The following is a 15308-nucleotide window of genomic DNA, read 5'->3' as shown; positions in this document are numbered from 1 at the left end:
GAGTCACAAATGCAAATCCAAATCCTCACCACTGACCACCAATGTTAGAACTGGGGGTCTCTAGTTGGCAATAGGATACACCGTTGACCAAATAGGGACCCTTGCTCCTAAGTCAGGGAAAGGGGATTACACTACTGGATAACCCCTGCTCACCCCCTTGGTAGCTTGGCAAGAGCAGACAGGCGTATCTAAGAGGCAGTGTGTTAAGCATTTGTGAATACACACAGTAATACAGTGAAAACATTACAGATGGCACAACACATGTTTTATAAAAATAAGTACTCTTTATATAGACTTAACACAAGACCACAAACGTCAAAAATACACAATACTGTACTTAAAATAGACTTAAAGATGGTAGAAGTTACGTAGTTCAAGTTGATGATAAATGCGACACAGTTCTCACAAAAGTACCTGGATGCGTAACGCAAAACAAGCAAAAGGCTCGCAGAGTGGGAGATGCGCTGGTTCCGTGCTTTGGGGGAGACGATGCGTCACGCCTCAATGCTTGCGCAGAGTAGGGAATGCATATTGGTACTTACCGGAGAGGAGATGATGCGTGGATTCTTGTACTGTGGCCCGGTTATGATGCAGCAAGATGGCACCTCGATGCGATGCGACAATCTGGTGCGATGCGATAAGACGTGAAGACGATGCGTGCATGCCCGGCGGCTGCGACACGATTTTCCGGTGATGCAACCTTGCGGAGGTGACATGCTTCTCCGGTGATGTGTCGGGTAACAGCTTTGACGAAGGCATGCTTCTCTGAATATACGGCGGCGACCTCTGCGGCAGCGACACGCTTCTCAGGTGATGCGACGGCAACAGCTGCGACTGCGACACGTTTCTTCTCGATGCATCGCGCTTCCAGCTCTCAGCGACACGCAGGCTTCTGCAGACAGAATTCCCAGCAAGGAAATTCAAAGGGGAGCTGGTGGTGAAGTCTTTTGTCCCTGAGACTTAAGCAGGAGGCAAGCACAAGTTCAAACCCTTGGGGTAATTATTCTGCAAGATGATGAAAGTCCTTTAAAAGTTCCTTCTCCTTTCCTGGGACGCCCCTGGGTAGCCAACGCGCTCTACAAATCCTCCTCATTCCATTCATTCCATTCCTTGGCAATAAAGAAACAACTGCAGGCTAACCCAGCAATACAGCACACTGGCAGGGGGGCAGTCCAAACTCCTGCCGCTTCCTTGCTTCTTCTCCTTGGCAAAGGTTTGTCATGTTGTTCCAGAAGTAATCTAAAGTCTTAGGGTCTGGGTCCTCATATTTATACTCAAAACCCTTTGTCCTCTGAAGCCAGAGGGGCCTGTACCTAGTCCAAACCAGTTCTGTGCAGTCCTGGAGCACTTTTTTTACAGGACTCCTTCTTTCTGGTGAGAGTGTGGGCCAGGGACATCAGACACACTACAGGAGGTGGAGCCAGTGTTGTAGAAGTCAGGCACAGCCATATTCAGACCCAGGTGCTACTCATCCCACCCATCTGCATGCAGATAGGTCTATTCAGCCTTGTGCTGACTCGCCGTGTCTCCTACAATCCCCCAGCCCCTGTCAGTCACAAAACCAGACATGCAATGCACAAGCTAGCAGAGGCAGGCTATGTGGTTAGGTAAGAAAATACCTACTTTCTAAAAGTGGTATTTTCAAACACAGAATGTTAAAGCCAACTTTACTAAAAGATGTATTTTATCATTCTGAGTTCAGGCATACTAAATTCAAATTTTTACCATATTACCTGGGTCAGTTAGGAATATAAGATATTATATTCAAACTGTCCATTCTGGCCTATGGGGACTGGTAGCCTTGCAATAGTGAAAAACGTAAATGGCTGTAATTCACTATTAGGACATGCCACACACACACCATGGCATGTCCTACCTTATACTTACAATGCACCCTGCCCTTGGGCCTAACTTAGGGGTGTCTGATATGAAGAAAAGGGAAGGTTTAGGGACTGGCAAGTGGGTGCACTTATCAAGTCGACATGGTAGTACTAGACTGCACACAGGCTATGAAATGGCAGGCCTGAGACACACTTTACAAGCTGCTTCTGTGGGTGCACAACCAGTGCTGCAAGCCCACCAGCAGCATTTGATTTACAAGCCCTGGGCGCACATGGTGCACTGTACTAGGATCTGAAAAGTAAATCAAATAACCCAATCATGGAGTAACTAATCAATACATCAATTTAACATAGGGAGCACTTGCACTGTGGCACTGAATAGCAGTGGCACAGTGCTCAAAGCATCTAACCAGCAAAACAGATAAAAAACAGAGGCGGCAATCAGTAGAAAATGGAAGGGAGACTCACGCCAATTATACCAGGTCCAACAATGCTTTTGCTGGTAAGTGCCCCCATGTTCCCTAAACTCATATCTCCTTGTTAGGAAGAGGTGTAGCGCCACGGCTAGGCCGACTGACTCCGGAATCTGGGGATCACGAGTCGATCCCTGGCACCGGCGGCAGATTAGCTCAGCACCATGTGACTCTGGGCAATAGCTTGCTTAATCTTCCCGACGACACCCAGCGCCTAGAGACCCTTACGGGTGATTGTGTGCTTTACAAATGTGGATTATTATTATTATTATTATTGTTCAGGAGCACATTGTAGCTAACGCTGTATCTTTACAAATCTTTCTTGCTTTAAAACCACTATAGTATGCTCCCACCTCGGCTTGCTCTCCTTTAATTTCTCTCCTAAATTGATATTGCCCAGAATTTTATTTCAAGGAAAGCAGTATTCGACCAGTGACCCCCAATGCCTATTCACTTCACGTTACTCAGTCTAACAAATTGTTCCAATTTATATCATCTCCTCGGCTTTACTCAGCACCTTCGAACTTCTTCCCAAGCAGTCATGGACCGCCTGTATGCCATGTAAGTGTAACTAAGCCCCATTCCAACCTCCTCTCGGCTCTGCTTCACTCCTGACTCCTTGATTCCGGTTCTGGTATTCTGCTCTCCCCACACAGCATGTCACATATTCCACAGCTCCTCCAGCATTCTGCCACATGCTCAATTCACTCTGTATGCCTAGCTTCTTACTATTCCTTGCAGCATAACTCCCTATCAGCCGCAACTCTACCTACAAAGTATTTGCCTCACTACTACTTCCTCCGAACAGGTGTACACTGCGGAAATTACTCACGAATTATGGGTTAAGTGGCTACACTGTATGCTTGGCTTCTCGAATCACACCAATGACCCTGGTCCACCTGATATACATAAACGCGCTTTTTAAATATCACAAGGCTCTTTACCCTGTTTTTTTATTTTATACCAGGCAAACAGCTTTGCATTTCACCATGTGTACATCTTCACACGTGAATATGGGTCATCTCCCAATTTTCCCTAGGTAGCTCTTTTGCCCTTTAATTTTTTCTCCGTATGTCTGGATCCCATGTTCGTCTGGCCCTAGACACTCAATGCAACAATTCCTAGTCTGAACGGGTGTTCTGCACCATACCACTTTAATTATTGGCAATTAACTCTTCCCTTTTCCGATCTCCCTCTTTCCTTCCTTTTCTTTTTAGTTGGTACTGGGTTACAAATGCTATGCATGTCCTGCTGATGATCCTATGTTTTCACAAAGGATCGAAACGTCCCCGACTCTAATATCTTGACTCAATTTTTACATTGTCCTTTACTCTACACATGAACATTGGTACTCGTGGATGGTGCCTATAACGATTGTGTTTCATTTGTCACACTCATATGTCTGAGCTTTCAAGTCTAATTTGACTCTTTTTTGTTTGCTTTTCCCACACCATTGTTCTTTTATTGTGCATAATAAATTTTAATGAATAAACCATTTGGATAACAGACATAGGCCTCATTGTATCAATATGTACATTCCACTGTTTGTATGCTTTGTGTAAGGGGCTCCTGTTCCTTTATAAATATACATACCCCTGGTCCCTTATTACCCGTGGGCTTACCTTGCTTAACATAAACATACAAATACACATAAAATAACAAAATATACCATAACATGACATAACATAGCTCACACTTTTGAGTAGGTGTACAATTTTAAGTAAGCTTACTACTTTTCAATGTTCACAAACTCCAAGTGTATGTTACTACTTAAAAAAAACAGTAGTAAATCCAGCACTACACATGGCCAACCACTGGTACTGCAACACTCTCCAACAGAAAAAAATGCAGGCAGGGACTTCACATATAACCTCACAGAAAATAGTGTTACATTAAATTACTTACAATTGTTATTTATTATGTAACTATAAAATAAATGTGTATATTTATTATATATTCATTAATAAAATAATTTGAATTAAAAAATAATGCAACAATAAATGTTCTTAACATTTGTTATTCAGTTTTTATACAAAATATTAATAAATGTTACTTAATTGTACACATCACTTGCAAATTCATTAATTCACAGTAAAAATATCTATTTAGGTGGAATGTTTTTTTTATTTAAACTTCAAAAAATAACTTTAATGTTATATAATATATTTCCATTAATTAAATTCAAAAATAATGTATTATTGTTGTAGCATTTATTAGTATTGTAGCATTTAGTAATGTCGTAGCAGTTTTTTCATTCTACATTTAAAGTAAACATATGACATGAATATACCTTATTTTTGACATACTAATATTTTTAATATTTATTTTCTTGTCAGAGAAACTTCCTTATTTTCCCTATACTTTATCATGCTGAGATCTCTGCATTGACTGCAGAGTCTCCCTTTGGTGAAGTATAGGGAAAGCTTTTAAAATTAACTATGAATTAACTATGAATTAAAATGTACATTCCTACCTGAAGAAAAAAATGACCTCATTTAATGTGCATTAATAATGATTAAATGATGTATAGAATTGTATTGCTTCATCATTTTCTAAATTCAAAATATGTTATTGGAATATGTACTATTTCATATATTTTTTGGAATATTTATTATGGAATATGTACTATTTGATATCTTTTTTAAAATATTTATTATGCATTCATATTTTACAACAATTTTAGATAATTTAATTTATTTTAATTTAACATTATTTCCTTTGGTGTTTTATTTTAAGACCCTACCTTCAATGTTTCTATAGAGAGGTGTTGCAGTTCCAGTGATTGGTCATGTATAGTGCTGGATTTACTGCTTTTTTTGTACAAACTTACACTTGGAGTTTGTGAATATCGGAAAGTAGTAAACTTGCTCAAATGTTTGAGTTACCTTTGTGAATCAGACCTGAGTAAGTAATTAAAATGTTTCTGCTCTAAATGATAAAGATCATAAACAGGGGCAGTCCCATGATTTAGGTGCCAGATGGCAGATCAACTGGAATAGCACACCCCATAATAATCCACCATATTTTGTGGCAGCATAAGAAGAGCACCATGTGTTCTCCTTACATTTCTAGACTGGCACCTTAATCCTAGTTTTGGCAAAGGTTCTACGAGTTTTCATCTCACCAGCAAGCCAGCAAGAAGTAGCTATAGGCTTAGGAGGGAAGCGGGTCCAGAATGCCAAAAATAGACTCAATGTGAGTTTATTAGAAATGGAAAATCCTGAAAGCAGAGAAATGTTGTGGGAACACCGGGTAGGTTGTAGGTTTCCTAGAACACTACTACTCATCATTTTTAACTTGTTTCAATAGGGCTCTATGCTTTTAAGCTATATGGTTTTACTACTGAGAAGTGCTAAAACCATTTCCTGGAATCTTTGGATTTGATTGGGGATTCACCCATGCAAATCATACAGACTGGTTTTCATGAGACAAAATCTTTACGTATCACTACACAAGTTAATGCCAATGTTTGTGCTGCTTCTCCTGTGTGTACCCAGGCATTTGGCTCAGACAAAGCGCCCTTTTAGTTATCAGAAGCTTACCCTCATATTTCTGAATCAACTATTCTCCCTTGACCATTTGAGATGCTTGCACTGAATTTCACTACCCCTGGGTCCAACTTATAAAACTGTCCTCCACACTTCAGGAAGGAAAGTTTAGTCAAGCATGAGAAAGAGCAACAATTATTTTCTAGATGTAACTGTTATTAAGTGTAGTAGATCCAGCTTGGCATTTAGTAACAGTATATGCCACAGTTCACCAGGATTAAAGTCCACATTTTACTTGAATGCAATATGTCTAAGTTCTCATGGATTTATTGTGGGAGAAAAAAGATCACTTTAGATCTCATTTTTAGATATCAAAGACAACAGAAGTCTCTGTATAGTGGAAAGAGTAGTTTTCTCCTTTGTACCCTTTCTGTTCTACTTTAAAGAATAGGTCGCTAGTGAGTCAGGGCAGGGATGGGATTTGGAACCAGCACAGCACATCTGTCCTAAGTGAAAACAACACTACTGCCACTATAGATAATCAATCAACTGATGGACCATTCTGGATCTTTTGCCCATCAACAAGCCTACTTAAGGATTATCACTCTGGAGGGGAATGTATGTGTTTATTTATTTGTATGATTCAATGTCATGCGGAAACTGAAGAACATCATTCTCTGACGCCAAAGCACAAAAAGTGTTTTACCCAGAATGTAATTAAAACAGTTGGTGAATACACTTTTTTCTTAGCTAAATTGGAACCTATTCGAAAACCTTACCAGTCAAGTGTTGGTAACACAAATGTCAAAATTAATGTCAGCATTGCACCTATAAACTATTTTGTATCCTCCATTTTATGATCGTTAAATACTCTGTTATTCCTATATGCTTATGTCATTAAATTATTAATCTATGCTTCCATGCATCTTCAGATTTCTTCCCATTCCATTGTACAACCAAATCAATGCTCTCTTTCCAAAGACAACTTTCATAGAAAGTTATCTCCATTCCCACTAGTCTAGTACAGCTGGGTTTCGACACATATGTTCCTGGAAATATTTTATAATTTTTCCTTGCTTTGTTCATCTAAACAACTGACAATAAAAGCTCTCTCCAAAAGTTGTGACTCTCTCCATATTATAATATAATTAAAATAACAGAAAGTACTGCATTTCCAGTTGTATGTTGAATGACAATGCTGTGCAATAATATTAAAAATGTGTCTGAATTGTCAACAATCTCTTAAGTACTATCCATTGGTTTTTCCATTTTGCAAATATAACTGTATTTCCTATCGTTTAACAAATGCATGATTGCTGAAAATAAGTTGATATATTGTCCCCAGATATCTCTTTTTTAATAGGCTCAAAACAGACTTTTAATGTGCATGATACATAGAACCAATCCTCTAAATGCTGATGTGATTTGAAGTCTGAGACTGCTTCTTGTAATGCATCTACTGTTGTTCACAATTGAGAAATATATACTCTGTATACACCTTATTCATGATGTAGTTTAAAGCACACTGAAAAGCAGGTCATTTTAATTCCAACGGTTTACTTCAGTCTAAGGGCCTGATTACAAGTAAAGGTGATATCTACTACATCTGGTAAATAACGATACCCTGGGGTTCGATATTTATTAAGTGCAATAAATAGCACCTAATATGAGTTTTTGGGGAATGACGTGGATTTTGGGGTTTAAACCCCGAAATTTGCATGATACAAAAAATATCGTACACATATCCCCTGTTCATTTTCAGCAGGTTTCACCTGGCGAAATGTCATTAATGTTGGGTTATTTAACGCATCTGATAAATATTGGATGAGTTAAATTAAATGAAACGTGTACAGGGCGGAATTAACTGCCCTACTTGTAACCAGGGCCTAAGTACTTAGGATCTAAAAAAATATTACAGGTGTATAATTGTATTTTTATTGATATATCTGCATAACAGAATCTACCCAAAGTAACATTACATCAATTCTATTTCATAAATGGCACTGTGTACTGTGCACATGGCAAAAAGGTATTGGGAGAATTGTCTATTACCTGTATACTTGGTTCTTAGCTGCTGATGAGGTGAAAGAATACTGCTGCTAACAAATGTTTCGAGAAAATCAATTTCACCACAACCATACATACCAAACCCCAGCAGACTCAATCAAATACTCTTTCAGCGTCAAAAGATACAAAGGCAATGTGCATTAGATCTCTTTAGGCAATATGTATAATTGCAAAAATTAAATCAGGGGTACAAGAATACCTTGCATAAAGATATTTTGCTCATTTTAACAAGTGTGTTAATAACTTGTCGAATTCTGTAGGTTACACTTTTTTAGTAACTTCAAGTCTGTATTCAGAAAATAAAAATAGTTTGAAGTGCTTTCAAGGTAAAAGTGTATGTTGGTGAATAGTTGAATCTTGATATTGTTGGTGAGAATAGATTCAAGGGGGTTTCACGAAGAGGTTAAATATGGGTAGGGCCAGGAATCTTGGGGTACTCTGCATAGAGAAGGGGAATTTCTGGATTATTTTGATTCCTATATGAATTAATGCCTTTCAATTGCATCACACTAGTGATTATGTAGCGTTAAGCGATACACATGGACTTTTCAGAAGATCTCATGACTCAAACTTTGAACCAAGTGAAATGACTAGTCCCTGCTCTACTGCAGATACCATATTTTTGTCCTGTCCTGGTCTAGCATCTGTATTTAAAGGAAAAGCAACAAACAATTTTATCAGATGCATCTTTGGCTTGTTGGCATTGTCAACCAGAGGATCTGGATCGTTTTCAGGTATTCTTTTCCTGTTAGTTGAGAGGTAATTATGTGCAGGATTTCAGATGTTTATCACCTCTGTACAGCTCCTTCACCAGCCCTGGTGGGTTGTTTTGTGGGGGAGCTCTAATATTCATGCTCACTTCCTGAATTTGTTTTTCAACGTGTTGGCAATAGCTCAATTAGTCGTTTCTTGGTTGTAGATAGACTCAAAACCGCTAATAACTGACCAGTTTGGATCACTCCTCAAAGTGCTGTACTGAATGATTGGTGCTGTATAAAAGGGGGCAGCTATCATTTTGACGCAGTTCATTTACAGGTGTGTCAAACTCCTGTGCTTCATTTATTTAAAAAAAATCACTGACAAAAGCAAATAAAAGTGATGAGTAGATTGCTTGAATTAATCTCCCAGAGTGAACTTTTATATGACCACAAGAGCCCCGGACTACCACTTTCACCTGTACCTGGCTTGCCCCGGTAAGGGACTGTCTCGTGCAGGCTTCCTGGAACTCCTGCGATCATTGGCAGCGGAGCCTTGGGCGATCCAGAGCACGAGACTCACTGAAGCATCCGAGAATCAGCCAGCAGGGACCCCACAGCCAGGGTGGCTCCCTTTCCTCATTATTGCTCCTTGCCCTGTTCTGCGTTGATTCATGTTTCGGCCTTCTTGGGGGTTGAGAGCTGGGTAGCCCACACTTTCCCAGACACTTCCAAACCTGAGCTGCGCTCCTCCACTCCAGACACAGTTGAAGCAACTGAACCTCATAACATTTAGCTTAATACTCCTCTCCCTGGCCTTTTGTCTTTTTAGCTTTTTAGTTGACCACTAAGGGTCCGATTCTGAGTCAGGGGAGCTGTATCAAATGAGGCTCAGGCAGTGGCGCAGGTACAAACGCAGCCGGGCCTTCATCTGCCCCCTTCCTACAACATGGTGAAGCATGGAATGCCCAGCTCTGTCTGTCCAAACCCTTCCCAGGATCCTGGAAGCCTAGCCAATCCCACTACCTGTCCTGCACCCTTCTACAGACCCCTTCTCCCATTTGCCATCTGCTCAGAGTATCTTATTCCTCATTCAGGGGACACAACTTGTAATGCACAGCGCATGCGTGCAATTATTGGTGTGAATCTGCGATTCCTAACTTAGGGCATTATTGTGACAGTGGCGGTGTGGGAGTTGGGCAGCCACACGGCTGCCCTGCTGCCACACCACCAAAGCCAATATAGACCACCCGCGGGATTCAGACTTGAATCCAAGTTGGGCAGTCATGCTGTAGCGGTCCCACGGAGGTGCCTGTTTAAAGGCTCATTCATAGCAGACCTGTAACAGGCATGGCAATGGGAAGTCGCAGCATGTTCATTCCTATGCAGGAACTGGGGGGTGCTAAAATACAGTGCGGCACATCATGTGCCCCCCCCCCCTGCATGTACCCCATGCAGAGAGGTGACAGGGGGCCCAGTAAGGGCCTCCTGAGTTGCCTCACCTCCATCCTTTCCACAGCAGGCCCACCGCCATAAAAAGCCTGGAGGTAAAGTAACTGGAACTAAGGTTGGCAGCACCACCAGCATATTGCTCTGCTTGACCACTGCCACGGGATCCAGGGTCCCCAGCAGGCGCAGTGGTCTAGTGGCGGTCCAACCACCAATTTCCTGATAGGGCGGGTGGACCATCACCACAGGTTCGGCGGACCAATGGACGGCCAAACTCATAATAAGACCCATGGCAATTTGATACCCCTGCACTGTGCAATCTAACCTGAATGACTTGCAGGCCCTGAAATGCACAATGAGCTTCTTTTAAAAGAAAGTAACTTCTATTTAAATGAAACAGCTTTTATGACTCACTCTTACATTTTAATCAAAATTAGAAACTTTCCGAGTAATTTTTTGATAATCTTCAGAGATGACCTATCAAAAATGATTAAACAACTCAAATGTGCTAACTACTATTAAGACACGTTCAATCCTTTAAATCATCATGATGTCTGCTGAGCAAGACTTCATCCATTGAGGTTTCTTAAAACTGTAATTCCCAATGGACAAATTGCTGGTAGCATTGGACAGTTGAGGGTGGTCTAGCTGGCTTTTTATCTGTTCTTACATGGAGATTACTTTTTTTTTTACATTAGGACGTTGTTGCTCTCAGACCCAGAGGCTGGTATTTCCTATTCATGGGTGGTCTGGGTCAAAGCGCAGAAGGAGGAGGGACTGAACATAGGTGTTCTGCCAGCAAGACAGTGCTGAGTTACTGGGCACAGTGAGTGGGATGAGCATTATATATTCTTAGCAGACAGCCATCCCTCTCTGTTGTGGGACTGTGAGGTTGTGTAGACTTGGGAGGATTGACAAGTGTGCTACACACTCTACTCACTAGTCAAACAGGCCCATTGTTTCTCTTCATTCAGCAGATGCTTTTCCTTCGGGCGAATGAATATGGCTGATGGCCTTTGAAGAGGCGGTTGTAGTATCCAGCTTAAGTGGACACTGTAAAACGTGATCTTTGAAAAGTGGAAGAAGTGAGCTCCCATCTTACAGATATCAAGAAATTAAGCAAGCAGCCATGCAGCTGATGAAGTCAGTATTCCCCTAATAAACCTTAGTGAAGGCACCATCTCTATGTAGGCCTAACCCCTTCTAGCAGCCTGCGTTTCCCCACATATTCTGCTGGTGGCAACTGACCTCAATTTGAGGCAATGGTGGGTCGCTGCAGACATCAACGCTGTGGTTCAAGCACCGCCATGCTGACCTGGTGGACACCCCTGGGTCTTCAGGAACCACTGAGATTACCTACCCTGATGTATCTTAGCATCTCAGCACATGGGGAATTAGCAGTATCCCCTTTTTTTTGTTGGATGTACTTGCCCACATCCTATAGCAAGGATTACCTTGGTGTATTGGGGTGCGGAGGTGACTATAGCTGTCTCACCTTCAGCAAGGGTCAGAAGTCTGCAGAGATTCCCCCAACCTCCTCTGGATTCGAAGTATTCTGTGGGGAATCCCTGTTGATTTCCTGAATCTCTGCGGGGGTAACAAAGGGATCACCAGCCGGTCAAAGTTAGGAATCCTACTGCTACACCATTGATATTCTTCCTCTCCTTCTGGATATATTAAAGCCCAGTGAAAACCGCAGCCACTTAATTTTATTGTTGCGAGTGAGTGGTTGGTAAATTGCAGGTTTATACAGAGGTGTGGTTATTGCCATCTGATTGGTGGTTTTACCCGCTCTGCCACTGCCTAACACTTGGAAGCTGTATTTGCAGAAGAGCTTAACCTTTAGCATGGTAGACCCTATGGTCTCATCTGGTACGGCACAAGATTCCTGGTAATGCCTGGTAACTCACCGGTAATCTTCATTACTCCGAGTCCTATTCTTCCCATTCCATTCCTGGGCCCCTCCCTCCCTCCCTGATTTCCGGTTATGGTGATTGTTTTTGTTTTTTCCTTTCTTTGGTATATTGAGGCTGTCATAGTGATGTGCTTTGTGCTTCCCCCTTTATCCATGCTGGGTAGGCAGCGCCATATTGTGGGGGGGGAGGGGGGAAGTATTTTGACCTTAGCTAGGCAATACCTTCTGTGGAGCAGGTGAGCTGCTCATGGATAAGGAATGGGAGGGGAAGACGGACGAGGAGGTAATGGATAGAGTTGAGTGGTTGGGGAGCATGAGATGGGCACAAATAAGGTGGTGCCATGGATTAGCAACCATAAGGGCACGAGGAATTAGAGGGACGTGGCCAGCAGAGGGTACTGAGGCCCGTCACGGTTTTGGACAGCAAGTGGAGTAGGATGAATAATCACGAGGAATACCTATAGGCATCTGAAATGACACATATAAATTGCAACACTTTTACCTGACTGTGAGGTAATTTTAAGTATTCTAGTAAATAAGGGGAAAACACTACACTGGTGTATGTGGTCTCAATGCTGATCACTCCTGCTCATGCAAAGACTGATTTAAAAATGCTAAATTAAAAACTGAGCATATACCTGTTTTCCTATATTATGCGCTTCAGGTTAAAACTAGACATGTCTGAACCTTTGAAATAGCATGATATGAATCCTGCGCCGTTGCGGTTCGTGTCAGTGCGAAAAGCGATGCGATGGTTGGGCTGCGGCAGCATCCACGCGAAGTGGGTCAAACAGCAGAGCAGCAGGTGTGTGGAATGTGCGGTGAACCGGATAACATTCCCGTGGGGAGGGAGGGGGAGCCCCCTCTCAACCTGACGAGCAGTCTTTACTTTAGTGTTTGTTGTGAACGTGCGATTGCAGCCGGGAGAGCTGAGCAGACAGACATTCTGCGCAGTCTGGCACCTCAGGAGAGAATATTGCGCTGTTAAATAGAATTTATCTATTTCGGTTATTTTTAATGACTATATTACTGCACAAATTGCATATGCATTCACCTGGCAAAGGCGCAGTACTTGAGAAAAAACAACAAAAATATAACCGTAGCAAGGGTCATCTACAAAAGTATAAAAGCATTGGCAGCTGGTATTTAGAACCTCGCCCTGGGTATTAAATATATCAACACATCATGCCAAATCATTGAGAGACAGGTGGGGTTGTGGAAATGCCCGCAGTGACAGGCCCGACCCCTGCCTCCGAAAGAAGCCATTGCCTTCCATGTGGTAACTCCACTGAACCCCATCGGTGTGGGGGAGGGAATGTACCACTGGGATTTGGCAAAGTACCTAACCCAGCACAAAAGACGTCAGCTGAGCCCGCATCGATCCTGTTCTTGTGTGATTGACAAGTATAGTAGCACATTTCTTTCCTCCTCTCACACCCTCGGCAGCCCACGGTACCATCTGCAGGAGGAACAAATAAGCGGCTGCGCCAAGAAGTCAGCGCCCAGTGCGTATAATGCCTTGTCGAGGATAATAAGCGCTAGATAAATGGAATTTCGATTTAAATGCGTGAGGACATGCACGAAGCAGGCAACCACTCAAAGCTCACCTCCACACGCGTTCTTCAGAATCACACGGACAGGTGCGCACAGTAACATTTCTCAGAAGTGGGCGCTCGCAGGTGACACACGGGCGGCCTCAAAACGCCTGCGTTCATTGTGAGGAGAGAAAAATCACTTCATCTATGTCTCTAACAAAGTAAAGGATGGAATCCCGATCAGGAAGACCGCTACACCTGCTGAACCCGTAAGAAGTACCAGTCCCATGTATTGCAATACGTTCAGCACTGGGCAGGAACAGTGCCGGGGGCAGGTATGCCCTACGCACGGCTGAAGCACACATGTAAACCTAGACGTACATAGGTGAAGTACTATTAATACCACAATAACCACAGCACTATTGAAAGTATACCGTCGTGGCCATCCATGCACAACGAAGCTCCTCGTGTAATCCACGCACAGCGCTCCCCTATGTGGGAAACGAGAGGCGGGCCCCTCACAGAACGCTCCACGCAGCCCGGGAGCGCGCGAGATCACTCACTTCTTATTTCCACGCGGACTGGACTCTCCTCCGTTCACAGGCAGGCATCTTTCAAAGATAGGGTGCTCGCGGCCAGTGCTGGGCGGGCGGTGTGCTCCGGTGCGGAGGGGCGCGCGCTGCTCGCGCGAGCCGTCTGTGGCGCGAGGCTGAGGGAGAGGCAGGCGGAGGGGGTCAGAGCGTTCCGGGAAGGAGCGGCAGAGGTGCAGCAGCAGACGGCGAGATCCGCGCGCCGTGTTAACTGGGACCTGGGGGGCTCTGGTAGTCGGGGTCTTGGTGTCTCCTCCCCAGTGCTGGGGCGGGGTTCTTCCTCTGCCAGAGCCACGAGGGGCTGCTCGCAGCCACCCGGCAATCGAAGGGGCCTCCTGCGAGGGGTGGGGTCTCCTTATCTCGTAGGAGCCTCGGGGTGGAAAGAGGAGGATGCTGCGGCGGGCCACCATCCAGGCCTCCTGGCTCATTTGCGCTTTGAGGACTTCCTGTCATCTTTGCACAGAATCGTGCATATTAACGGACGGCAGCCACTCTGGTACCTCCCGCGGTTGGAGTCTCCCATGCACAAGGTGTGGTTGCACAATCCAATCATAAGCAACTACCCCTTCCTCGCGGTAAAAGGGGGTAGTCATAGCTTCCCAGTCTAAGGGAGGGGCAGATAGGGTCAGCGGATCCAAAGGCACCTAATGTTCTTCAAGGTACATGCACATTTTGGCATGAGCAAGACACGCGGTCCGTTCCTCATCGGTGGCACAGGTGTTTTGCGCCTCACACGAGAAGGAGAAAGAGTTTTGAGCAGTCTTTTATGCACAGAAGGCCACATAAATGAAAGATTTTACGTTCGCAAACGGTGCGATTAGGGGCCATATGTATCAAGGAACCATTCTGCGATTCTGTAATAGCGATTTTTAAGAAATCGCTATTTCAGAATCGCAAAATGGTATGGATCAAGAAAAATGCAATTTTTTTGCGATTTCTTGATATTCCTTAATTGCGAATTCGCAATTAAGGAATACTTCCCGTTCATGTCTATGGGCCTCCAGTCCTGGCCCATAGAAATGAAAGGGAAAATTGCGATTCGCAATTTGCGAATCGCAAATTGAGAATATTTCCAAGGGTGCAGGGGTGTCCAAAGGACACCCTGTTGCACCCCTGAAATAAGCATGGGTGCACATGGGCATGTATGTGCATCACATGGCACATTGAAAAACGCAAATATTTGCATTTTTCAAGAAATTCGCACATTACCACCAACTTGAAGTTGGTGGTAATTTGCGATTCCTTAAAGCCAATT

At 43.3% G+C, this 15308-nt stretch overlaps 1 protein-coding gene across 2 annotated transcripts in view; it reads right to left on the bottom strand.

Moving 5' to 3' along the window:
* The window catches only part of KCNK2 (potassium two pore domain channel subfamily K member 2), a 529235-nt gene extending 514748 nt beyond the window's left edge, over positions 1-14487 (bottom strand). Inside the window, exon 1 of one of the 2 annotated variants that reach the window (XM_086927899.1) lies at positions 14027-14487. In XM_086927899.1, the coding sequence (XP_086784025.1) occupies position 14027 (1 nt within the window). In that variant the 5' untranslated portion in view covers positions 14028-14487. Of the gene's footprint in view, positions 1-13270; positions 13347-14026 lie in introns of those variants that run through there. The other variant, XM_086927900.1, reaches the window with a different exon arrangement.
* Positions 14488-15308: the final 821 nt, after the last annotated feature.

This window comes from Lissotriton vulgaris, chromosome 6 (genome assembly GCF_964263255.1).
Source record: "Lissotriton vulgaris chromosome 6, aLisVul1.2, whole genome shotgun sequence".
In the NCBI taxonomy this organism is placed as follows: Eukaryota; Metazoa; Chordata; class Amphibia; order Caudata; family Salamandridae; genus Lissotriton; species Lissotriton vulgaris.
This window is presented reverse-complemented; position numbering and strand designations above follow the sequence as displayed.